General features: G+C 39.7%; 1 protein-coding gene across 1 annotated transcript in view; it reads left to right on the forward strand.

Annotated features, from left to right (window-relative positions):
* The window catches only part of LOC124788632 (fatty acid synthase-like), a 507,799-nt gene that overhangs the window by 220,833 nt on the left and 259,599 nt on the right, over nt 1-27,367 (forward strand). The window contains exons 9-10 of the mRNA XM_047255903.1: nt 14,722-14,853; nt 15,185-15,415. Coding sequence (XP_047111859.1) covers nt 14,722-14,853; nt 15,185-15,415 — 363 coding nt within the window. The remainder of the gene's footprint in view (nt 1-14,721; nt 14,854-15,184; nt 15,416-27,367) is intronic.

Consider the following 27,367-nt stretch of genomic DNA (forward strand, 5'->3'; position numbering starts at 1 on the left):
CAGGCGAAATACCCTCAGACTTCAAGAAGAATATAATAATTCCAATCCCAAAGAAAGCAGGTGTTGACAGATGTGAAAATTACCGAACTATCAGTTTAATAAGTCACAGCTGCAAAATACTAACACAAATTCTTTACAGACGAATGGAAAAACTAGTAGGAGCCAACCTCGGGGAAGATCAGTTTGGATTCCGTAGAAACACTGGAACACGTGAGGCAATACTGACCTTACGACTTATCTTAGAAGAAAGATTAAGGAAAGGCAAACCTACGTTTCTAGCATTTGTAGACTCAGAGAAAGCTTTTGACAATGTTGACTGGAATACTCTCTTTCAAATTCTAAAGGTGGCAGGGGTAAAATACAGGGAGCGAAAGGATATTTACAATTTGTACAGAAACCAAATGGCAGTTATAAGAGTCGAGGGACATGAAAGGGAAGCAGTGGTTGGGAAGGGAGTAAGACAGGGTTGTAGCCTCTCCCCGATGTTGTTCAATCTGTATATTGAGCAAGCAGTAAAGGAAACAAAAGAAAAATTCAGAGTAGGTATTAAAATTCATGGAGAAGAAATAAAAACTTTGAGGTTCGCCGATGACATTGTAATTCTGTCAGAGACAGCAAAGGACTTGGAAGAGCAGTTGAATGGAATGGACAGTGTCTTGAAAGGAGGATATAAGATGAACATCAACAAAAGCAAAACAAGAATAATGGAATGTAGTCTAATTAAGTCGGGTGATGCTGAGGGAATTAGATTAGGAAATGAGGCACTTAAAGTAGCAAAGGAGTTTTGCTATTTGGGGAGCAAAATAACTGATGATGGTCGAAGTAGAGAGGATATAAAATGTAGGCTGGCAATGGCAAGGAAAGCGTTTCTGAAGAAGAGAAATTTGTTAACATCCAGTATTGATTTAAGTGTCAGGAAGTCATTTCTGAAAGTATTCGTATGGAGTGTAGCCATGTATGGAAGTGAAACATGGACGATAAATAGTTTGGACAAGAAGAGAATAGAAGCTTTCGAAATGTGGTGCTACAGAAGAATGCTGAAGATTAGATGGGTAGATCACATAACTAATGAGGAAGTATTGAATAGGATTGGGGAGAAGAGAAGTTTGTGGCACAACTTAACCAGAAGAAGGGATCGGTTGGTAGGACATGTTCTGAGGCATCAAGGGATCACCAATTTAGTATTGGAGGGCAGCGTGGAGGGTAAAAATCGTAGAGGGAGACCAAGAGATGAATACACTAATTGGATTCAGAAGGATGTAGGTTGCAGTAGGTACTGGGAGATGAAAAAGCTTGCACAGGATAGAGTAGCATGGAGAGCTGCATCAAACCAGTCTCAGGACTGAAGACCACAACAACAACAACTAGAACTCAGGTAGACAGAGAAAGTTATGTTGAAGAAAGAAACAAAGCCAAACAGATAATTGCAGCATCCAAGAAAAATCTTGGGAAGACTTTGGAAACAGGTTGGAGACTATGGGTCAAGCTGCTGGAAAACCATTGTGGAGTGTAATTAGCAGTCTTCAAAAGGGAGGTAAGAAGGAAATGACAAGTATTTTGGACAGGTCAGGAAAACTGTTGGTGAATCCTGTGGATGCCTTGGGCAGATGGAGGGAATATTTTGAAGAGTTGCTCAATGTAGGTGACAATACGATCAGTAATGTTTCAGATTTTGAGGTAGAATGGGATAGGAATGATGATGGAAATAGGATCACATTTGAGGAAGTGGAGAAAATGGTCAGTCGATTGCAGTGCAATAAAGCAGCTGGGGTGGATGAAATTAAGTCGGAACTCATCAAATACAGTGGAATGTCAGGTCTTAAATGGCTGCACAGGATAATTGAAATGGCCTGGGAGTCGGGACAGGTTCCATCAGACTGGACAAAAGCAGTAATCACACCAATCTTTAAACATGGAAACAGAAAAGATTGTAACAACTGCGGAGGTATCTCTTTAATCAGCGTTGTGGGTAAAATCTTCTCAGGTATTGTTGAAAGGAAAGTGCGAGTATTAGTTGAGGACCAATTGGATGAAAATCAGTGTGGGTTTAGGCCTCTTAGAGGTTGTCAGGACCAGATCTTTAGCTTGCGGCAAATAATGGAGAAGTGTTAAGAGTGGAACAGGGAATTGTATCTATGCTTTATAGATCTAGAAAAGGCATATGACCGGGTTCTTAGGAGGAAGTTATTGTCTGTTCTACGAGATTATGGAATAGGAGGCAAACTTTTACAATCAATTAAAGGTCTTTACATGGATAGTCAGGCAGCAGTTAGAGTTGACGGTAAATAGTGTTCAAGGTTCAGAGTAGTTTCAGGGGTAAGACAAGGCTGCAACCTGTCTCCACTGTTGTTCATATTATTTATGGATCATATGTTGAAAACAATAGACTGGCTGGGTGAGAGTAAGATATGTGAACACAAAATAAGCAGTCTTGCATATGCGGATGACTTAGTTGTGATGGCAGTTTCGATTGAAAGTTTGCAAAGTAATATTTCAGAGCTAGATCAGAAATATAAGGACTATGGTATGAAGATTAGCATCTCCAAAACGAAAGTAATGTCAGTGGGAAAAAAATATAAACGGATTGAGTGCCAAATAGGAGGAACAAAGTTAGAACAGGTGAACGCTTTCAAGTACTTAGGATGCGTATTCTCACCGGATGGCAACATAGTGAAAGGACTGGAGGTGAGGTGCAGCAAAGCTAATGCAGTGAGCTCTCAGCTACAATCTACTCAGCCTCAAAGGTTGTGGGGCAAAGTCAGGACATGCAGGGGCCAAACAGCAATCGGTATTGTAATTGTAAACTATCGAAGCTGCATTGGTAAAGTACCGGAACTTCAAGCGCTGATAGAAAGCACTGAAGCTGAAATTATTATCGGTACAGAAAGCTGGCTGAAGCCAGAGATAAATTCTGCCGAAATTTTTACAAAGGCACAGACGGTGTTTAGAAAGGATAGATTGCATGCAACTGGTGGTGGCGTGTTTGTCACTGTTAGTAGTAGTTTATCCTGTAGTGAAGTAGAAGTGGATAGTTCCTGTGAATTATTATGGGTGGAGGTTACACTCAGCAACCGAGCTAGGTTAATAGTTGGCTCCTTTTACCGACCTCCCGACTCAGCAGCACTAGTGGCAGAACAACTGAGAGAAAATTTGGAATATATTTCACATAAATTTTCTCAGCATGTTATAGTCTTAGGTGGAGATTTCAATTTACCAATTTACCAGATATAGACTGGGACACTCAAATGTTTAGGACAGGTGGTAGGGACAGAGCATCGAGTGACATTATACTGATTGCACTATCCAAAAATTACCTCGAGCAATTAAACAGAGAACTGACTCGTGGAGATAACATCTTGGACCTACTGATAACAAACAGACCCGAACTTTTTGACTCTGTAAGTACAGAACAGGGAATCAGTGATCACAAGGCTGTTACAGCATCCCTGAATATGGAAGTTAATAGGAATATAAAAAAAGGGAGAAAGGTTTATCTGTTTAGCAAGAGTAATAGAAGGCAGATTCCAGACTATCTATCAGATCAAAACGAAAATTTCTATTCCAACACTGACAATGTTGAGCGTTTATGGAAAAAGTTCAAGGCAATCGTAAAATGCGTTTTAGACAGGTACGTGCCGAGTAAAACTGTGAGGGACGGGAAAAACCCACCGTGGTTCAACAACAAAGTTAGGAAACTACTGTGAAAGCAAAGAGAGCTTCACTCCAAGTGTAAATGCAGCCAAAACCTCTCAGACAAACAGAAGCTAAATGATGTCAAAGTTAGCGTAAGGAGGGCTATGCGTGAAGCGTTCAGTGAATTCGAAAGTAAAATTCCATGTACCGACTTGACAGAAAATCCTAGGAAGTTCTGGTCTTATGTTAAATCAGTAAGTGGCTCGAAACAGCATATCCAGACACTCCGGGATGATGATGGCATTGAAACAGAGGATGACACATGTAAAGCTGAAATACTAAACACCTTTTTCCAAAGCTGTTTCACAGAGCAAGACCGCACTGCAGTTTCTTCTCTAAATCCTCGCACAAACGAAAAAATGGCTGACATCAAAATAAGTGTCCAAGGAATAGAAAAGCAACTGGAATCACTCAACAGAGGAAAGTCCACTGGGCCTGATGAGATACCAATTCGATTCTACACAGAGTACGCGAAAGAACTTGGCCCCCTTCTAACAGCCATGTACCGCATGTCTCTAGAGGAACGGAAGGTTCCAAATGATTGGAAAAGAGCACAGGTAGTCCCAGTCTTCAAGAAGGGTCGTCGAGCAGATGCGCAAAACTATAGACCTATATCTCTGACGTCGATGTGTTGTAGAATTTTAGAACATGTTTGTTTGCTCGCGTATCATGTCGTTTTGGAAACCCAGAATCTACTCTGTGGGAATCAACATGGATTCCGGAAACAGCGATCGTGTGAGACCCAACTCGCTTTATTTGTTCATGAGACCCAGAAAATATTAGATACAGGCTCCCAGGTAGATGCTATTTTCCTTGACTTCCGGAAGGCGTTCGATACAGTTCCACACTGTCGCCTGATAAACAAAGTAAGAGCCTACGGAATATCAGACCAGCTGTGTGGCTGGATTGAAGAGTTTTTAGCAAACAGAACACAGCATGTTGTTATCAATGGGGAGACGTCTACAGACGTTAAAGAAACCTCTGGCGTGCCACAGGGGAGTATTATGGAACCATTGTTTTTCACAATATATATAAATGACATAGTAGATAGTGTCGGAAGTTCCATGCGGCTTTTCGTGGATCATGCTGTAGTATACAGAGAAGTTGCAGAATTAGAAAATTGTAGCGAACTGCAGGAAGATCTGCAGTGGATAGGCACTTGGTGCAGGGAGTGGCAACTGACCCTTAACATAGACAAATGTAGTGTATATCGAATACATAGAAAGAAGGATCCTTTATTGTATGATTATATGATAGCGGAACAAACACTGGTAGCAGTTACTTCTGTAAAATATCTGGGAGTATGCATGTGGAACGATTTGAAGTGGAATGATCATATAAAATTAATTGTTGGTAAGGCGGGTGCCAGGTTGAGATCCATTGGGAGAGTCCTTAGAAAATGTAGTCCGTCAACAAAGGAGGTGGCTTACAAAACACTTGTTCGACCTATATTTGAGTATTGCTCATCAGTGTGGGATTCGTACCAGATCGGGTTGACGGAGGAGATAGAGAAGATCCAAAGAAGAGCAGCGCGTTTCGTCACAGGGTTATTTGGTAACCATGATAGCGATACAGAGATGTTTAGCAAACTCAAGTGGCAGACTCTGCAAGAGAGGTGCTCTGCATCGCGGTGTAGCTTGCTCGCCAGGTTTCGAGAGGGTGCGTTTGTGGATGAGGTATCGAATATATTGCTTCCCCCTACTTATACCTCCTGAGGAGATCACGAATGTAAAATTAGAGAGATTCGAGCGCGTATGGAGGCTTTCAGACAGTCGTTCTTCCCGCGAACCATACGCGACTGGAACAGAAAAGGGAGGTAATGACCGTGGCACATAAAGTGCCCTCCGCCATACACCATTTGGTGGCTTGCGGAGTATAAATGTAGATGTAGATGTTCTGCAAGAAGGAAGTCAGTACCAAGACTAAGCTATCCGTGCACCGTTCAATCTTTCGACCAACTTTGTTGTATGGGAGCGAAAGCTGGGTGGATTCAGGTTACCTTATCAACAAGGTTGAGGTTACGGATATGAAAGTAGCTAGGATGTTTGCAGGTACTAGTAGATGGGAACAATGGCAGGAGGGTGTACACAATGAGGAAATCAAAGAAAAACTGGGAATGAACTCTATAGATGTAGCAGTCAGGGCGAACAGGTTTAGATGGTGGGGTCATGTTACACGCATGGGAGAAGCAAGGTTACCCAAGAGACTCATGGGTTCAGCAGTAGAGGGTAGGAGGAGTCGGGGCAGACCAAGGAGCAGGTTCTGGGATTCGGTTAAAAATGATTTTGAAGTAATAGGTTTAACATCAGAAGAGGCACCAATATTAGCACTGAATAGGGGATCATGGAGGAATTTTATAAGGGGGCTATGCTCCAGACTGAACGCTGAAAGGCATAATCAGTCTTAAATGATGATGATCCTATATGTATTCTGCTATGTGAGTTATGTACCATTACTGTCATCTCTCATCATACACCGTCTCAACATCATTTTCAAATTGACTTGTCCTACATCATGATGTGCTTTGCTGAATAAATTATATGACCTACAGGAACAATAACAATAAATAAATAAAACAGAATCTTAACAAAACCACTAGAATATCTGTAAGGATGATAAATGATAATTTCAAGAAATAGTCCAAATAAAATGAAGAAAATGTGGGATAGTATTAGGAAAGAAATAGGGAAATATGTGGAGAGCATCACCTTGCTAATCTGGAAGAATAATCAAATTAACAAACCCCTACAAGGTAGCAAATAAGTGAATTTCTGTTTTACAGAAGTAACAGAAAATATTGCAAAATTGCGTACACTAAATGACTGAGGAGAACAAGTAGGAAGCATTATGAAAAAAAATACACACTTCTATGCTTGGCAGAAGAGGAAAATATGTTAAAAGTTACTAGTGAACTAAAATCAAAGTTTTTGTCTGGAATTGATAGCATTGATAATTTTATTGTAAAGATGTATGCAGCAGTAATAGCCAAATCCCTTATTAATATCTACAGTTCTTTCTTATCATCAGGAGTATTTATTTCTGTTATCTAGCTTCATCAAAATATTAGAAAAACAAATGTTTTAAATAAAGACTTCTAAGGTTCATAGAAGAAAAATTGTTATGTAACTCACAGTACTGTTTCATGAATGTAGCTGTACAGAAAGAGCTATCTTTAATTTCCCCAGTGGGGTATGGACTTGATTGTGCAATATACACTAAAGAGCCAAAGAAACTGGTTCACCTGAGTATCATGTAGGGCCCCCGCAAGCATGCAGAAGTGCTGCAAAACAACATGGCATGGACTCAAATAATGTCTAAAGTGGTGCTGGAGGGAACTGACACCATGAATCTTGCAGGGTTGCCCGTAAATCCGTAAGGGTATGAAGGGGTGGAGATCTCTTCTGAACATCACGTTGCAAGATAACCCAGATATTCCCAATATTGTTCATGTCTGGTAAGTCTAGTGGCCAACAGAAGTGGTTAAACTCAGGAGAGTGTTCCTCGAGCCACTCTGCAAAAATTACAGATGTGTGGGGTATCACATTGTCCAGTTGGAATTGCTCAAGTCCGTTGGAATGCACAATGGACATGAATGGATGCAGCTGATCAGTTAGGACACTTACATATGTGTCACCTTTCAGAGTCATATTTAGACATATCATGGGTCCCATAACACTCCAACTGCACATGCCCCACACCATTACAGAGCCTCCACGAGCCCGGACAGCCTACTGCTGACAAGCAGGGTCCATGGATTCATGAGATTATCACCATACCCATACATGTCCATCTGCTTGATACAATTTGAAATGAAACTTGTCCAACTAGACAACATGTTTCCAGTCATCCTCAGTCCAATGTCAGTGTTGACAGGCCCAGGCGAGGGATAAAGCATTTTGTCGTGAAGTCATCAAGGGTTCATGAGTGGGCCTTTGATTCTGAAAGCCCATATTGATGATGTTTCATTGATTTATTCACATGCTGACACTTGTTGATGGCCCAGTATTGAAATCTGCAGCAATTTGTGGAAGGAATGCATTTCTGTCATGCTGAACAATTCTCTTCAGCCATTGTTGGTCCCATTCTTGCAGCGATGTTGAAGGTTTGAAGTTTTGCAGGACTCCTTATATTCATGGTACACTCTTTAAACGCTCATATGGGAAAATCCCCATTTCATCGCTACCTCAGAGATGCTGTGTCCCATCGCTCATGTCACGATTATTACATCATGTTCAAACTCACATAAATCTTGATAACCTGCCATTGTAGTAGCAGTAACGGATCTAATAACTGTGCCCCACACTTGTCGTCTTATATAGGCATTGCTAATGGCAGCATCATATTCTGCCTGTTTATGTATCTCTGTATTTGAATATACATGCATATACCCGTTTCTATGGTGATTCAGTGTATAAAATGTAACAGCTATATTTCTAGACACCACAAAGACTTCTGAAGCTAAGAGCCATGGGCTGTAACTCATTAAATGGACCTGTTAAGTATACAGAATATAATACACAACTCCTACCTTCCAAACAGGCAGAAATAGTTGAAGTAAATGTAGAAGCAGGAAAAAGGATGAGTGTGTGCCACTCTGAAAAAGAGCATGTTAAATACAATGTATCAGAAGGATTACTCTGAGGCCCAATCATGTTCTTAATTTTCATGAAATGATTTGGATCATCTGCACATAAGCGAAAATGAATCAGATTTTCAGATGAGACAAATGTACTAATTAGAAGCAAAGTTGAAAATGAGCTAAATGAAGTAAAAGTCATGCCACATATCACAGAGTATTTCTCAAAAAACAGCTTTATAATATATGCAGAAGGAAAACACCACTTGTAATATTTGTACTTGCCTCACAAAGCAAATGCCTACTAACTCTAGAAATATTCTGTGACTAGAAAGCAACTGTAAACTGTGGATGGCACTAAAATCTCTGGACTATAGATATAATCAAAAAGGGATGAATTGTGGACTTAATGAACAATGTGTCAGCATGAAGAATTCAATAGAATGGTGGAAATATCATTAAGGTTTTGATGCCAGCTGAGAGAGAGAGAGAGAGAGAGAGAGAGAGAGAGAGAGAAAGTGTGCATGTGTGCTATGCAGTGAAGTGTAGTGTAGTGTGTTTTTCTGTATAGTGCAGGCAGGGACCAATTGTATGTTACAAAAGAATCCCTAGAGTGGAAGTATTTTTTTTTTTTTGTGATTAATTGTAACTTTATTTGCAAATATGAAGAGAAAGACATTGTACACAATATATCACAACTTAAAAAAACAGAGGTTAATCTAGCCCTACATGAGATAATATTATTGTATGCGTGATTTAGTTATTTTTATAAAAATAGTTTACTTTTCCAACTAAGATGACATATCTACTTATGAATAACCAACAAAGTAACTAATAAAATAAGTATTACATGTTGTTGTGTTGAAATTCTAACAGGATGCAGAACACAGTAGATTATTAAAAATGTATACTGTGGACATGTGGAATCATTTCTAAGATATGAATTTTTTTTGAGGAAACTATTCTGGAAGTATAAGATGCTTCATAACATGAAGGATTATTAAGACAGTTGAAAATACAACTTTCAGAAACTATGTAAGCCACTTTTTCCAAAATCATGACATGCTATGTTGCCTTGTTTATATAAGTTGGAGGTTACAACATCTGTGTAAGAGTTATAAAAAAAAAGAACAGCTTCTTTTCACAATAAGTGATAATACTGTGCAAAAGCTACAACTGTGTACAGAACTTTCACAAAAAAAAAAAAAAAAAAAAAAAAAAAAAAAAGAGGAAAAATGAATCATAGCAAGAACAGATAAAACTTTACTATAAATTAAATGGGCATACATTAACAATAAAATGCAACTCTTAAAATGTACCTCTTAAACAAGTTCTATTACAAGATAGATATGTTTTAATCACATAAGACATCAAATGGTGGAGGTTTCAGGTTACTGACCACTGACGAGATGTATAACTATGCGAGAAAATCCTACACTTGAACTTCCGTACAATTAAAGATGAGATGGAACTTCAAACAGATTTATTAACTCTCCACATTCGCAGTTGTGTAAGCATTACTATATCAGTGAGAGTCACAGAATCTCTACAAAAAACAAAAAGTAAAAATCAGTAACTGCTATGCTATTCTAAGAGCAAATGTCGCACATTGCTGCAGGTGAATCGTTACACCCCTAGTGGCAAAAATGCTTGGCATAGGGACAGCATTCTTCTGTCTTCATTTCGCACTCATGTGCAAACTTTGGCATGAGTGACTATCACATGTGCCAACTGCAGTGTCAGTGCGTAGTAGTTGCTACAGGAGCCCCCTTGGCGAAAGCGGAACGTGGTAAGTCATCTCGGTACCTGGCAGGAAAATGAACATGTCTTCCCAAGTGAATCATGCATTTTGCTTTTCTTGATGTGGTTGAGGTGGTGGCGGAATGGGAGGCTGGATTGTGGTCCCTTCCTTCTCCTCTCTTGGAATCTTTGGCAGTGTACTCGGCACCTCTTTGAACATGTAGGCTGGTTTAACTCTACTTATTGAAACTGTAACTTTTGTGCCATTAATGAGAATGTCCATCGTATGTAAGCTCCTATACAGCACACGGTGTGGTCCAGTGTAGGGTGGTTGCAGTGGTGGTTTGACAGTGTCTGTGCAAAGCATAAAATGCGTGCACGTGTCCAGATCCTTATGGACAAAAGTCTTATGCTTTCCATGCCTTGTGGCTTTCACTGGTTTCACGCGGTCCACAGTCTTACGTAAAGTATGTAGGAATTGTGGTTGATGGTTAAAGTCACATATCTTTGTGGCATCGACGAATTTGCTTGGTAGACTCAGTGACTCTCCACATACAAACTCTGCTGGTGAAGCCTCAGTGTCTGGTTTGTATGCAGTCCTCAGACCAAACAGGACAATGAGCAGTGCTGAAGTCCATGTGGTCCCGTGGCACATCAGTGCCGCCTTCAAAGTGCGGTGCTATCTTTCCAGGATGCCATTACTAGCTGGGTGGTAGGCAGTGGTCTTATAGTGCGAGTATCTGCAGAACTTGGCTAGCTGCGTGAACAATTCAGACTCGAACTGCCTCCCCCTGTCAGTTGTTATATGGAGAGGACAGGTGAATCTCGCGAGCCATGTTGACATGAAATCTGCTGCTAGAATTTCTGCTGAAGTGTCATCAATAGGTACTGCTTCCGGCCAACGCATGTACCTGTCGATCATTGTCATTAAATAGTGATGGACGTCAGGGAGGCAGTGGTCCTACCACATCTAGGTGAATGTGAGCAAAACACTCATTGACATCTGGGAACTCCCCTATTGGAGCTTACACGTGCCAGGCAAGTTTGCATCACTTGCAGCGCAGGCAAGCTCTAGTCCACTGATGACAATCTCTGTCCATGCCCGGCCACACAATCCTCTTTGACACCAGCTTAACCATTGTGCGCACTCCAGGGTGACAGAGGTTATGGATGTTATATAACACTGTCTGGCAGAATGCAGTCGGTACATATGATCATGATCTGCCATGCAGTATGTCGCAGCAGACCATGCCAGTTTCGCCCAGAATGTTGACCAGTTGCAATTTTAGTGAAGGTTTGTCATTGCATAATACTGCTTGTGGTTCGTGGTTTTCTTTCTGTGCTACTGCTAGCTCTGTCATGTTCAGTGGTTGTGAAACACCAGATACTCTGGTTAAGCAGTCAGCCACCGTGTGGTCTATCTGGAAATGTGCTTGCAAGTCTGTAGTGAATTGGCTTATAAACTTTAGTTGAGAGTACTGATGTGGTGAGCAATCATCACTGTTCTTACTGAATGTGTATACCAATGGTTTGTGGTCGGTATAAACTGCGAAATCCTGTGCTTCAACTTGTGACTTGAAATGCTTGATCAATTGGTACATAGCCAACAACTCCCTATCATATGCACTCCAGCACTGCTGTGAAGGCATCAATTTATGTGAAAAATATGCCAACAGGTGCCATGCACCATCTACCCATTGTTGTAAAGCCGAGCCGATTGCAAACTGGCTGGCATCAGCCACTAAGGCAAACGGAGCGTCAAGTTTTGGGTGAGTGAGTAGGGTGGCCTGAGCAAGTCTGTCTTTCATTGCTCTGAATGCCACGTCCATACTCTCATTCCTTTGCACTGGAGCATTACCTTGTACCTTTGTGCCTGATAGTGCTGCATTTAAAGGCGATAGTTGCTCAGCGGTATGTGGTAAGTGATGCTGGTAAAAATTCAGCTTCCTGAGGTATCTGCATTGCTCTTTTATGGTGGTAGGCTTTGGCAGTTGTAAGATGGCCTCTACTACACAAGATGGAATCTATAAACCGCTGCCAGTTCCTTGCAGTGTTCCACAACACGAAAGTCAAAAACTTCGAGTAGAACAATCAAAGGGTGTAATTATAGCCATCTTGGGAATGTCCTTTGGCATGACCAGGATCTGCATGTTGGCCTTCACACAATCAATGATGCTAAATATTGTTGAGCCATGAAGAGCATGATTGTAGTCATGTAATAATGGTACCAGGTAGCAGTTGGGAATAGTCCTAGCATTCAATGCTTGATAATTGCCACATGGATGCCAGACTTCACCTGTTTTAGGTACTAGGTGTAATGCTCATGCCCACAGACTAGATGATGGGCGAATAATTCCCTCCTTCAACATAAGATCAAACTCTGCCTTTGCTATTGCAAGGCATCCATATGCTAATCTGCATTTGCGACATGACACATGTGGTCCATCAGTAGTTTTGATGTGGTGGACAGTGTCATGCAACACCTGTTGTGGCATTCCTTGTGGTCTAGTTAAGGCCGGAAAATCTTACAAAATTCCACGGTACTCTTCATCTGCTACTTGCACAAGCTTGATGCTACTGGTTCTAGTACCACGGTGATATCTGGAGGTCGTCAGACCAGTAAGGCTGCCCACAAAGCAGGCATTAGATACATCAGGCAAAAGTTTGAAATACGCTAAGAAGTCAGCACCTATTATTGCCTCAGCCACATCCATTACTGTGAAATTCCATGTAAATTGCCTACGCAGGCCTAGATTCGCCGTGTACTGTAAGTTGGGATCTCCGTATTGTTTGCAGCTTCTAAGTTGACTGCTGTGCATGGCCTGTAGAAGTGGATTGGCTTCCTTGGTAAAACAGATCAGATCCAGTATCAATTAGGTATTTCCTTCCTGTGGTTCGATCCTTTATAATTAGGCAGTGAGAGGTGTTGGGGCAGTTTGGTGGTGCCTACTGACGACCGTTGTTCTCATTTAGGAAAGTGGATGGGCTTGTACACTTTTCCACATGCTCGCCATATCTGCAGTGGTACCAGAAAACTGTGGGGCCTGACTCTGACATGGTATGTGAAGAAGAGTGACTCCTTGAATGTCATCAGCTATGCTGACTACAGTGGCTTGTGTTACAACATGAAAGCAAAGCTGCCATCTGTGCACTTAAGAGATCTACCTTAGTGGCCAGGGCATTGTAATCGGCACACAACACTGTAGGGGTTATGGACATAACACTGGAAGGAACAGTTACTGTACTGACCTGCTAGCATGGCATGATGGCATCTTGAATGAGGTCAGCAAGTTCCGCAACCGCTTCCAGTGACATGTCCGACTGTGTAGCAATGATGACTTTTCCCTGGGCTGGCAGACGATTACTCCAAATCGTGTGTAGGAGGTTGTCAGGAATGGTGCCAATGTCCACTTTGTCGCGAAGATGGCGAAGGTATTGTGAGAGTTTCCTGTCACTCATTTCTTCTTGAGTCAATACCTGGCGTATGTGATCTTACTGTGAAGCCGCTATATGACGTTGAGCTCTGCTTTTAATCTGTCATAGGTTTTTCCGTCAGAGGAGCTGTTATTATTCTTGGACCTCCATAGCATAACACTGGTCGAGCTGGCTTATGACCAAAGAAAATTTTGTGTTATTGACAGTTATTCCAGTGTAGGAAAAGCTTGCCTCCACCTGAGCAAACCACAATACTGGATGGTGGGGCCAAAAGGGCGGGAGGCGCACTGCCAGGTGTGATACCATAGATGGTTCCATCAATGTTTGCTAATTCTATACAACAAAATCATTTAGGGGTCACCCCTGATGAGAGGTATAACTATGTGAGAAAATCCTGCACTTGAACTTCCGTACAATCGAAGATGAGATGGAGCTTCAAATAGTTTTGTTAACTCTCCACATTCACAGTTGTGTAAGAGTTACTACATTGATGAGAGTCACAGAATCTCTACAAAAAACAAAGGGTAAAAATCGGTAGTTGCTCTGCTATTCTAAGATCATATGTGGCTCATCACTGCAGGTGAATCACTGCACCCCTAGTGGTAAAAATGTTCTGCATAAGGACAGCATTTTTTGTCTTCATTTCGCACTCACGCGCAAACTTCGATGTGTGTGGCTATCACCCATGCTGACTGTGGTGTCAGTGTGTAGTAGTTGCTATAGGCTATCTCACTGTAACTATATACAGAAAAGATAAAACATGATCAATAAAGTACTATTCTATACTGTACTATATGAAGTTCAACTGCTTAGTTAAAAAGTTTTTTCCAGGAAACAGAGTTTGTAGTTAAGGTCCAGTGTACACATTTTTGTCTAATGGAATCAAATGGCTTTAATCCCTTATGTGTCCTGTAGTGAAACAGCTAAATTTATGTTCTTCTGAATAACATATCCCATTATAATGGGTTGATACTGGAATTAAGAATGTGGGAGATGAGAAAGAATCTTTTACTAAGTGCATATTTTGCGACTATTTTCATTTATTTTTAATGCTACATTCGATGAGAATTGTACATATACATATAATATAAAACATAAAAATTTATTATAATTTGCCCTTAATGATGTTTATGGTTAATCAATGTTTATATTATACTGTTTATGTATCTAATGTTATAATTCCAAATTATTAGTTCAAAACCATAAGAGTAGAAGATCTTTACCAGGATAGCTTTCAAGCCAGATATTTAGCCTACCCTTCTGTTTTACATGAGCAGCTTCAAGACGAGAATAAAAATCATGCATTCCAAGCACTTATACAAGAAATACACTCAGTAAACATCATACGACATGACTGGAGGGGCTACATGGTGATGAATCCCAATGGCAGCAGCCTGCAAGACGTACAGGTAAGTGAAATTCTTCATTATTAGGTAGTTGTCTGTTCCATTGATCGCAATTGCTACAAACATTATGATGTGATGTGGATTGTGTCAACAGAATGTAGAACTTACAAGCAAGTTCAGATAGTGGCATATTGTTTATGAAATCCTGAATCTTAGTTTTACTGTGAAGAACAATGGTTTGTTTACCAAAAAAGTTACATTATATCTCTTAATATGATGTGTAAATACAATATTTTAATTGCAGTAGAAAACATATAACAGAGTTTATATAACTATAATTTGCACTGAACTTCTGTTATTTAGCAGCTAATCTTCATTTTATATTCCTTAACAGGTCTGCAACAAACAAAGAAAATCAGTGTGGTTTATTTTCTCTGGACTTGGTAGCCAATGGCCGGCAGCAGGAAGGATATTTCTGCAACTATCAGTCTTAAAAGACGTCATAAGACAATGTGCAGAGTCACTGTATCCATTCAAAATTGATCTTTTTGAGATCCTCCAAGATGAACAAAACGATATATACACAAATCATACTAAAGCATTCATTTCCATAGTTACAATCCAGGTGAATTTTGAATGACAGTTGAATTTTATAGTAATTAAGGAGAAATAAAATTATATCATAGTGTATACAATCTAATTTCCGCACCATTTCAGTGCAGTAATGTGTTCATTATAAGTAAGTATTATAGTAGTTCTATTACATGTTTATTACCATACAAATAAAAAACAGTTTTTTATTTTAAATTCAGTGCATTAGTGTTTGTAAAATGATTCTTTCATATGGTGTTCATTAAAAAAAATGACAATCATTCCTCTTGGGACCTGTGGAAGGTACATTAGCTTATTTGTTTCAGTTGTAAATATTTGTCATGTATTATTGTTTTTCAGAGATGTTCTACATCCTGGAGTACCTCCTCACTATGGATTAATTGTAATGAAAGTAAATCTAATCTAATCTAATCTTAGCAAAAGGAGTGTATCATTTTACAACCTGAAACAAGAAAAACTGGAACAGATTTGATAAACACATTATTAAAACACTATATTTAAGAAATCTAGATTTGTAATGGTTTTAAGCAGATTTTCACCCATGTAGTTATCTTCCCTTTGGTGCAGCCCTCAATATGGTTAACAGCTTAACTGTCAAACAGTCTGCCAGTGGCTGCAACCTAGTGTAATACCAGCCTCTGTAGCACATTCAGTTCACACAATTTGTCTTGGACCAATGCAACACTTAAAACTGTTTCCAACTAGTGAGTCTACTTCTTTCTCCAAACTTTTGCTGTTCTTTGCACAATTTATTATATTTTATTTATTTATTTGCCCTTAGATCATTTTACATGATATCAGACATTACCATTTAAAAACAAGCAAGAAACAGCACTGTTATTTGTTACTCACCTGGTTACAGCTATACAGGTGCACACAGAAACAGAAATATTCACACTACTTACCAAAGCAAAAAGTACCTAAATACATTTTCACCCACATATAAAGTTAAATATATATGTACATGGTTCATCTTCATGGAGAGTTATTCTTTTTGTTTTATGTTTTGCCCTAACTTCTTTCACATAATGTTTATTACTATTTCATGTTTGTCTACTAACAATGAGAATATTTAAAGCATAGGAAAAGACAGATTGTTACTTATTGTAAGGAAGACACATAAAGTTGCATACAGGCACAATTAAAAGGCACTTACATAAGGCTTTCAGCCACAGGCTTCATCATTAAAAGAGAGACAAACACCATTCACACACACACACACTCACACTCACAATCTTCAGAGAAGTCAATGTCCCCAGTAGGTAGGTTGTAGGCAGTCGGAGAAGAGGTACGACCATCAGTAGCATTGCGCAATAAATTAATGATAGCAATGACCTTGCAACAGTGCTAACTGTAGCAGCTGGTGGCAAGCAGTTTTCCCAGACTGCAGACTAAAGGCTACCCAGTTGCACTTGATGAGGTGTGCTAAGGCATGCCGAATCACACCGCAGTCCTAGTATTGGTTAGATGGCTCACCGCAGCATCAGAATCCACCCACACAAACAAATGCAGGCAGCATAGCGTTTTCCCTGAACAGGCAATGATGGCTGAGTGGCTGCAAGACCCCAGGCTTGTATGGTTGACTCCTAAGGTAGGAAGCTGGCATCAGCTGAAGTAGGGCCTCAGGTAGCCTGCTGGTTGGAGGGTGCTAAATCCACGTCATCAGGCATGATGCGAGCAACAGTGCTGCAATTAGTAGTGGCAGAGTCTGAAGCCGGTGACTTGTTGATCCTTGTAGACTCATAGGCTGTTAGGTCAACATAGGTCCCCCTCAGGACTTGCGACTGGCAGACTTTGATGAGGAATTACAAGTATTTATACAGACTTGGCCTGTCGTTGTTTTGTTACAGCTTGGGTTAATGTTGCGTAAGCAACAACAAACTACAACTCAGGTGTAAGACAGCTAGATCACACAGGCTGTAGTGGCTCTGCTTTTCTGCAGTATCATTCCTATTATACCTCTGGTTCCCCCAGTGAGTTGCAGCACGTAGTAATTGACTTAGTACCTTGGAGCCAGTATTCGCCTTATCAGCAGCCAGCTCCAGTTGCAACTGCATTTGGTCAGCTCTGATCTGGCTTGCTTCCAAGACCTCTTGCATTATCTGTGGCAGAGGCAATTATTCAATCATGCCAAAACTTAGTGACGGTGCTACATTATCTATTTGTTTTTCCCAAGACAAGTCCTTGTTGACTACCATTCCCAAGAACTTGTAACTGCTTGTCTCATGTAGGTCTGCATCCCCAACTTTATTTTAAGCATGAACGTTTCTGCTGGATGCACCTGTTCCTTTGAAAGGGCATTGCTGATTTCCTTCCCCACCCTTGACACAATCCGAGATTGTGCTCCATCTCTAATGACCTCATTGTTATTGGAACCCAATCTTCCTTCCTTCCTTCCAATACTTTTTGATCACACCATGTAATCAATCACTCTATTGGGTTTGAGGGCTTCAGAGAATCTTCCACAGACTTGTTTATTAAAAATGTGTCAGTGACTATTCTAAATACCATGAGCTGTACTTCTATATTTTTTGTTTTCATTCTACTTATTAGTTTTCATAATACTCTGTTCTCTGTATAATAATGGAACAAACATACTACATTTAGATTATTTTCTATTATTTTTTCTTTGTGGCATTTTGCCACCTGAGTTTGTTTACTACAGTGGTGTAGTGTTCATTGAAAATGGAACCACCTCATGTGGGTGTTCCCTTTCTCATTTATTTTCTGTTGTAGGTGAATCTTCACTTTCTTCTATGCTACCATCTTTTGACCCATCTGCTGGGATCTTCTTCAGGGTCTTGCAGTCTTCATTGCTGGCTGAGTGTTCAGCTAACTGGGAACATTACGAGATCCTGAATAAGAGCCCAGCAGATGGACCAAAATGTCAGTCATGTAGAAAAAATTGAAAAATACAGTGGCATGCCTAACAACCTACAACATTTTACCTACAGGGACAATGGCTACAAAAGCCTTCACACTTGCATATGTTTCCACTGTTTGTGCTGCTCACGACATTTCTATCTGCATTACTGAAAAGCCAGATAATCTTTGCTGTATTATGTGGACTTTCAGTTGGTTTCTTGAAGTACACTGATTTGGTTTTTTTAACTATCTCCAGTAACCACTCTTTCTGTTCTGGTGGACTGCATTGGAGTGTTTTTTTTTTTTTTATGTGATCTGTTCCTTACCCAACTTCCTCATTAGGTATATTTTTGTTTTTCTTGGTGTATACAGTATTTATGTAATAGTTTTTGAGTTGAAAGCTTTCCTGCATTCATCAGTTAATTTTGCAATATACACATTACTCTATTTTTCTGATCTAATCATAATATTTAACGTATTTATATTAGTTTCTTCCATCTGCCTTACTTCCGTAAATATGACTTCATTGTGTTCTGAAATGTCCATTACTTCAGTGACAGTCCTGAATGGTTTCAAATTACAGTATTTAATCCAGTAACTTTTTATATAGACTGATGTATATTTGTGATAACATGGTCTATCAGGGTTTCTAAAGTAGAACAGCGCCTTATGGGATTTTTCACTTCCAAGCTTAGATTGTGAATTCTCATCAGATCATACAGGTCCCTTGCATGAGAACTGTCTTTTAGTGTTAACTGTTATTTTCTCCATTCTTGTACTACTTTCTCTAAAATGCAATTGAATGGTAATGGAGTCAGCCAGTCCCCCTGCTTCATCCCTGTATTAGTTTCAAAAGTTTTGTTCTTTCACCTAAAAAATTGACTTTGGGAGTTGTATGAGTCAAAGTTTGCTTGATGATTGTCATTGTTTTATTGTCAGCTCTGAATTCAGTGTATCTCTATTGACATAAATATGAGCTCTTCTAAAATCAACAGAGGACACATAAACAATTTGGGCTCAGTGTTTCTGATACCCAATTAAGGGCTTTAAGTTTGGTATCTGTTCAATGCATGATCTTCTTCTCCTAAACACTCCCTGGTATTTCCTTAATTGCTCCTCCATTTGATTTTCCAATCTACTTTGGTAAGGTTTTGACAGGATTTATATGTGACTCGGGGAAGAGATATTCCTCAGTATGTGTTTACATCTGTTTTGTCACTCTTTTTGTGTAAAGGATGAGTAAGTCATATTTTCCAGTCTTCTTGTATTTGTTCAGTTTCCTATATGTTATTGATTGCTTTTGTGGTTGCCTAACAGTTCCATCATGTGCATCCTTTGACATTTCTGCAACAACACTGTCTTTTCCTAGAGCTTTGTTGTTTTCTAGTTCTTTAATAATTTGTTGAATTTGCTGAAAATATGACAATTGTAAATCTTCAAACTGGTTTTGACCATGATACGATCATAAACTGTACATTAAAATTCCTCGATGATGGTTGGAGAGAGTGGCAAGGAGCAGCCTGCCGATAACCACTGTTTATTGTCTTTACATAGTGGGCTGATCCTTGCCACTCTCTCGAGCCATCATCATGGAGTTTTAATGGTGTGATGATGACCGGACCATGATCTAAACTGGTTACTGATTAATAAATTTTATATTTTAACAACTTACATACAAGCCTAGATTGTTTTTATTTCAAAACTTCCTTGTTTATAGTGCTTCTTCACGTTGTGAATTCTATCATGTGTGTTCCTTTGATCTCTGTGTTGTGGTGACTTCATGAGCTGACTTGACCAATTTAGATTAAATTTCACCCAAATCTTCCAACTGTATGTCAACTTTTTTTAAAAAATCTTTTTTTCTTGGCTTTGAGAATTTCTGTATCTGTTCCTAAAATTTTTGTTTTGGTAATATTTTCCTGTTCTTTGTGATACATTTTATTTTTATGTGGTGATATAAAGGCCTGTTTCTATATTTGCTCCTTTTGTAACTTTTTCATTCCTCACTTCCTCCTGATGTTGAAACAAAATGGCCACATGGTTACACTGAAATTCCTCTAAAAGTGGATCAGATGATATGAATGTTTTATGTTTCCTTTTCTGTGAGTCAATTATGTTACATTATGCCATCTGTGGCCATCTGTAGGTTGTCCCCTTTCTCTGTGAGAGCAGATTTGGTATACTTAGCTGAATAATAAAAACAAACATGTTAAAAATGTAAAATAGAAAATATTTTCTTCAGAGTTTTATCTGATTTCCCTCAGATGATACCCTTTTCATTAAAGAGGTGGCAAGCTCAGTGGTCTACTGGTAAAGTGCATGCTTGGAAACTGAAAGATTGCAGATGTAATCCCAGTCAGACCATAAAATATTTCAGCCTCCTATGAACCTACCCTTTACCTCCCAACAATCCGAAAATTTGCAGGGCATGGTTCCATTCCACGTTAAACTGCAGATCCCACATAAGTTGCTGAAGTGGCATCCAGTTGAAAGACTTGAGCGAGACCATTGAGTGACATGGAATTATTATTATTGAAGAGTTGTAATGACATCCAGTCCGCAACAAAAATTACAATCGTAGGCGTTCTCAGCATCTGTTTGTTTCATTGACTCTTACTACTGCCATCTGGTTTCTGTACAAGTTGTAAATAGACTTAATTCTCTGTATTTTACCTCTGTTACCTTCGTAATTTCAAAGAGCGCTTTCCAGGCAACAATGCCAAACGCTTTCTCCCAGTCTACAAATGCTTTGAATGTAGATTTGTCTTTTCTTAATCTGTCCTCTGAGTTAAGTCATAGAGTCAGTATTGCCTTGCACATTCCTGCATTTATCCAGAATCCAATCTGATCTTCTCTAAGGTTAGTGTTTTATCAGTTTTCCATTTTTATGTAAAGAATTATTGCTAGAATTTTGCAACTATGTCTTATTAAACTGATAATTTGTTAACATAAAAAACTGTCAGCACCTGCTTTCTTTGGAATTGGAATCATTACATTCTTCTCTAAGTCTGAGGGTATTTCACCTGTTTCACACAACATGCACAACGCATAGAAGAGTTCTGTCATGGCTGGGTTTCCCAAGGCTATCAGTAGTTCTGGCAGAATGTTGTCTATTCCAGGGGCCTTGCTTCTGTCAGTGCTCTGTCATATTCTTCTTGCAGTGTCATATCTCCCATCATATCTTCATCTATGTCCTCTTCCATTTCTATAATGTTGCCTTCAAGTTCATCTTCCTTGAACAGAGCCTCTGTAGACTCCTTCCACATTTCAGCTTTTCCTTCTCTACTTAGACCTGGTTTTCCATATGAGTTCGTGATATACATACAGCTGCCACAAATCTCTTTAGTCTTCCTGTAGATGGTATCTATCTTTCCCCTAGTGAAATACACCTCTAAATTCCTGCATTTGTCCTCTAGCCATTCCTGCTTAGCCATTTTGCACTGCCTCTCAATCTCAGTTTTTAGACATTTGTATTCTCTTTCACGTGCTTCACTTGGTGCATTTTTACATCTTCCCCTTTCATCAAATAAATTTCTATTAGATCTTGTCCTTTTACCTACTTGCTCCTCTCATGCCTTCACTATTTGATCTCTTAAAGCTACCCACTCTGCTTTCTTTCACCTTTTTCAGTCAACCATTGCATAATACTCTCTCTGAAACTGTAAATAACTTCTTTCAACTTAAACAGGTTCCATCTCCTTAATTTACTGCCTTGTGCAATTTGTTCCTTTTTAATCTATGGTTTATAAGCAGTAAATTGTGGATGGAGGCCACAGCTGCTCCTGGAAATGTCTTGCTGTTTAATGGTTCTGCAATCTTTCATGTTTCTTAAAACAAGTGTTAGCAATGATTAAATTATGGTCTGTAGAAAATTCTGTCAGGTGGATTTCTCTTTCATTCCTTTCCCTGAGGCCATATTAACATACTATTTTTCCATCTCTTCCTCTCCTACTATTGATTTCCAGTCCCCCATTAGAATTAAATTTTTATCTCCTTTAACTATCTGCATAATTTATTTTATCTGATCATACATTTTTTTTCAGTCTCTTCATCATCTGCAGAGTTAGTTGGCATATAAACTAGTTCTGCACTGGAGAATGGTGGCTTTGTATCTATCTTGGCTATGATAATGCATTCACTATGCTGCTCATAGTAGTTTATATGTATTCCTGTTTTTGTATTCATTATTAGACTTTCTGATGGATTACCTATATTTGATTTTGTGTTTATAGCCCCGTACTCACCAAAAAGAAATCCTGTTTGTCCTGCCACTGAACTTCATTAATCTCTGCTATAACTAACTTCATCCTGTTCATTTCCCTTTTTAAATTCTCTAACCTACCAACCTGATTAAAGTATCTAACATCCCATGCTCGATCCGTAGGATCCCAGTATCATTTCTCCTGATGATGACATGCTGCTGACCACTCCCTGGCTGGAGATCCAAATGAGAGACTATTTTACCTCCAGGATATTTTACCTGAGAGGACAACATTTTTGTTTAGCCATACACCGCACACAATGCATGTGAAAAAAATTATGGCTATAGTTTCCCCTTGCTGTAAGCCGTTTGCAGTACCAGCTTGGCAGGTTGATGTTACAAAGCCAGAACAGACAATCATCTAGGCTGTTCCCCTGCAACTACTGAAAAGGCTGCTGCTTCTCTTTAGAAACCACATGTTTGTCTGGCCTCTCAACAGATACTCCTTCATTGTGGTTTCACCTAGGTATGGCTATCTGTATCATTGAGGCATGCAAGACACTCCACCACCACAAGGTCCATGGTTCATGCGTCAAGCATATCAAAATACCAATGTTAAATGGAATCTAACATTATCATCATTAGTTAAAAAACCTACATGAATTAAATTTGCACTTATAGACAGCTTGTCAAAATTAAGCCGTAAATTAACATCTCTGTCTCTGTCTTTCACTCCCCCTTCCTTCCCTCCCTCCACCATCAAATCTAGCAAACAGTTTCATACAACATAAACAATGAAATCATCACCACCATATAGAAAGACGAAGTAGGTTTATTCTAAAGATGATGATGATGATGATGATGGTTGGTTTGTGGGGCGCTCAACTGCGTGGTTATCAGCACCCGTACAATTACCCAATCTTTGCTCAGTCCAATGTTGCCACTTTCCTGGATGATGATGAAATGATGAAGACAACACAAACACCCAGTCATCTCGAGGCAGGTGAAAATCCCTGACCCCGCCGGGAATCAAACCCGGGACCCCGTGCTCGGGAAGCGAGAACGCTACCGCGAGACCACGAGTGGCGGACTATTCTAAAGAGGAAACTAGTATACTCTCAATGAAAAATCATAGGGGATCTGTTTGCTGTATATGTGTCATATACATGTACAGGGTTTGGAAAACATGGTGCTGAAGCCATACTACCTGGACTATGGAGAAACTGAAGAAAGCCATTTGGTCAGTTGAGTCCTGTTTCATAGAATTTCCAATTTCTGAGTGAGTTTCCATATGATGAATCCCATTACAAGCCGCTCTGTAAACTTCTTGTTGGAGATAAATCCTGTCAACAGAAAATAATTCAAAGTAAATGTCTTTACAGAATATTAATTCTGTCAATGGCAACTGAAATCAATGTTCTTGAAATTTGTTCAAAATAATAAACACTGACCAGAACTTATCTTTGGTTCATTGCTTCACTGTAGTTGATGTTTCCAGTATGTTTCTTAAGTGAAAAGGGCCAGAGAAGACCATTGTTCTCAGAACATGTGAGAAATCAGTTATTGTTTCAGCTGCAGATCAAAGAGTTCACTCCATGTGCATACCAGGTGGAGTCATTCCAGACATGGAATGGGTCCTGCCATAAGCAATACAACCAACTGCAGGTGGTGGTAATGTCAGTACCAGCGATGTGTGTCACTTTGGATTGGAAGAGATTCTCTCTGATTTCGAGTGGCTAACAGAAGTGGTAAAGACTGCCAGTCTTGCGTGTGAGATGAAAGCAGAGCATAGTCGACAGGACCGATTGTGGACCTCTGGTGCAGAGCCGAATGGAGGGTCTGAATCAGAGGCTCAGCTGGATCTGTGACTGTGTAAGCTGGAGATTCCTCAAATTGCGCCATAGTGTGGTTGGGTTTCTGGTTCTGCTGAATAGGTCAGGGGGCCACCATATGCAGGAGGCAGCTACAGGGGTAGCTCAACCAAAATTTTTGCAAAGAACATAATGGTTTTCCAAAAGGATTGGCTAAACATGGTTGGCTGTGGTGTGTCTGTTGCTGTTAGAAGTAGTTTATCTTCTCGCAAAATTGAAGTAGAGTGAGTTAGTATGGGCAGAGGTCATTGTTGGCAACCAAAATAAAATAATAATTGGATTCTTTTATTGACCTCCCAATTCAGAGTATACAATTGCTGAAAGGTTCAAAGAAAACTTGAGTTTGATTTCAAACACGTACCCGTATCATACAATTATAGTTGGTGCTGACTTTAACTTACCCTCGATATGCTGGTGAAAATACATGTTTAATTGTGGAGGTACACATAAAGCATCATCTAAAGCTTTGCTGAATGCATTCCCTGAAAATTATTTCAAACAGTTAGTTCATGAGCCCATACAAATAGTAAAAGGTTGTGAAAACACACTTGACCTCTTAGCAATTAATAATCCTGTATTAGTAATGAGCAACAAAATGGGCAGGGATTAGTGAACACAGGGTTGTTGTAGTGAGATTGAATATTGTAACTCCCAAAAACCCCAAAAATAAATGAAAAAGGTACCTATTCAAAAAAGTAGATAAAAATTCACTTGACGCCTGTCTGAGGGACAATCTCCACTCCTTCCAAATTAACAATATAGGTGCAAACCAGATGTGGCTTGAATTCAGAGACATAGTATCAGCAAAAAAGCAGATAAAAATTCACTGCTCAAGATCTTACATCATACTGATACTGGGCTTCCCACTAATTTCTCATGGGTGTTATATACGGGGTTATTACAAATGATTGAAGCGATTTCACAGCTCTACAATAACTTTCTAATTTGAGATATTTTCACAATGCTTTGCACACACATACAAAAACTCAAAAAGTTTTTTTAGGCATTCACAAATGCTCGATATGTGCCCCTTTAGTGATTCGGCAGACATCAAGCCGATAATCAAGTTGCTCCCACACTCGGCGCAGCATGTCCCCATCAATGAGTTCGAAAGCATCATTGATGCGAGCTCGCAGTTCTGGCACGTTTCTTGGGAGAGGAGGTTTAAACACTGAATCTTTCACATAACCCCACAGAAAGAAATTGATGGGGTTAAGTCGGGAGAGCGTGGAGGCCATGACATGAATTGCTGATCATGATCTCCACCACGACCGATCCATCGGTTTTCCAATCTCCTGTTTAAGAAATGCCGAACATCATGATGGAAGTGCGGTGGAGCACCATCCTGTTGAAAGATGAAGTCGGCACTGTCGGTCTCCAGTTGTGGCATGAGCCAATTTTCCAGCATGTCTAGATACACGTGTCCTGTAATGTTTTTTTCGCAGAAGAAAAAGGGGCCTTAAACTTTAAACCGTGAGATTGCACAAAACACGTTAACTTTTGGTGAATTGCGAATTTGCTGCACAAATGCGTGAGGATTCTCTACCGCCCAGATTCGCACATAGCGTCTGTTCACTTCACCATTAAGAAAAAATGTTGCTTCATCACTGAAAACAAGTTTCGCACTGAACACATCCTCTTCCATGAGCTGTTGCAACCGCGCCGAAAATTCAAAGCATTTGACATTGTCATCGGGTGTCAGGGCTTGTAGCAATTGTAAATGGTAAGGCTTCTGCTTTAGCCTTTTCCGTAAGATTTTCCAAACCGTCGGCTGTGGTACATTTAGCTCCCTGCTTGCTTTATTCGTCGACTTCCGCGGGCTACGCGTGAAACTTGCCCGCACGCGTTCAACCGTTTCTTCGCTCACTGCAGACCGACCCGTTGATTTCCCCTTACAGAGGCATCCAGAAGCTTTAAACTGCGCATACCATCGCCGAATGGAGTTAGCAGTTGGTGGATCTTTGTTGAACTTCGTCCTGAAGTGTCGTTGCACTGTTATGACTGATTGATGTGAGTGCATTTAAAGCATGACATACACTTTCTCAGCTCCTGTCGCCATTTTGTCTCACTGCGCTCTTGAGCGTTCTGGTGGCAGAAACCTGAATTACGGCTTCAGCTGAACAAAACTATATGAGTTTTTCTGCGTGTCTGTAGTGTGTCATGACCATACGTCAATGAATGGATCTACAGTGAATTTATTAAATCGCTTCAGTCATTTGTAATAGCCCTGTAGTGTTGCTAACAATTGACCTATTGTTGCATGTAGTAAATTCACTTTTTTTCATTAAAAAGTAAATGAAATAATATGAATAAACAAAACTACAATATCCCAAGCATTCCTACCATGTTTCATGTTTCAAATATAGTTACATTATTTCTTAGTGTGAACAGAATATCATATATAATGCAGCAGCCCAAATAAACACTTTGTTTACATTATTAATCTGGTATCATTTTATGAGTTACAGTAATTATGAGGTAATTATATGTTGTTATGTTAGCCATTAGCATAGCCAACTGACAGTGTGATAAACAGAGTTGGTGAATGGAAGCAATATTAGTGATTACTTTGACATGAAGTTGTTGTAAATTATGTTAACAGAGCTCAAACAGTGAAATTACCTATATGGGCCCTACATAAAGAAACAACAGTTAATCACGCAATCCAAATTAACTTCAAAATTGTGTGGGCAACGAGCTGTTACTTTTCAAAGTGTATTATAAAGGCTGCTTCTGCCAAGAATGTAACATGGCAGGCATTCAGTGATGATCTGAGCAGCCATATTGTGGTTTCCCATTGGACCCATGGCTACTCTGCAATGTCACATTACTGCTAAGGATTATGTGACCATTTTGGCTGATCAGGTCCATTCTGTGGTACAGTACTTGTTCCTCAATGGTGATGCCATGTTTCAAGATGATAAGGTTCCCATCATCTAGGACTGGTTTTATGAGCATTAGGATGAATTATTGCATCTTCCCTGACCACCTCGCCCCCCAGGTCTTAATGTTATCAAGCCTATGTCAT

The sequence above is a fragment of the Schistocerca piceifrons genome, chromosome 3, assembly GCF_021461385.2.
Source record: "Schistocerca piceifrons isolate TAMUIC-IGC-003096 chromosome 3, iqSchPice1.1, whole genome shotgun sequence".
NCBI lineage: Eukaryota > Metazoa > Arthropoda > Insecta > Orthoptera > Acrididae > Schistocerca > Schistocerca piceifrons.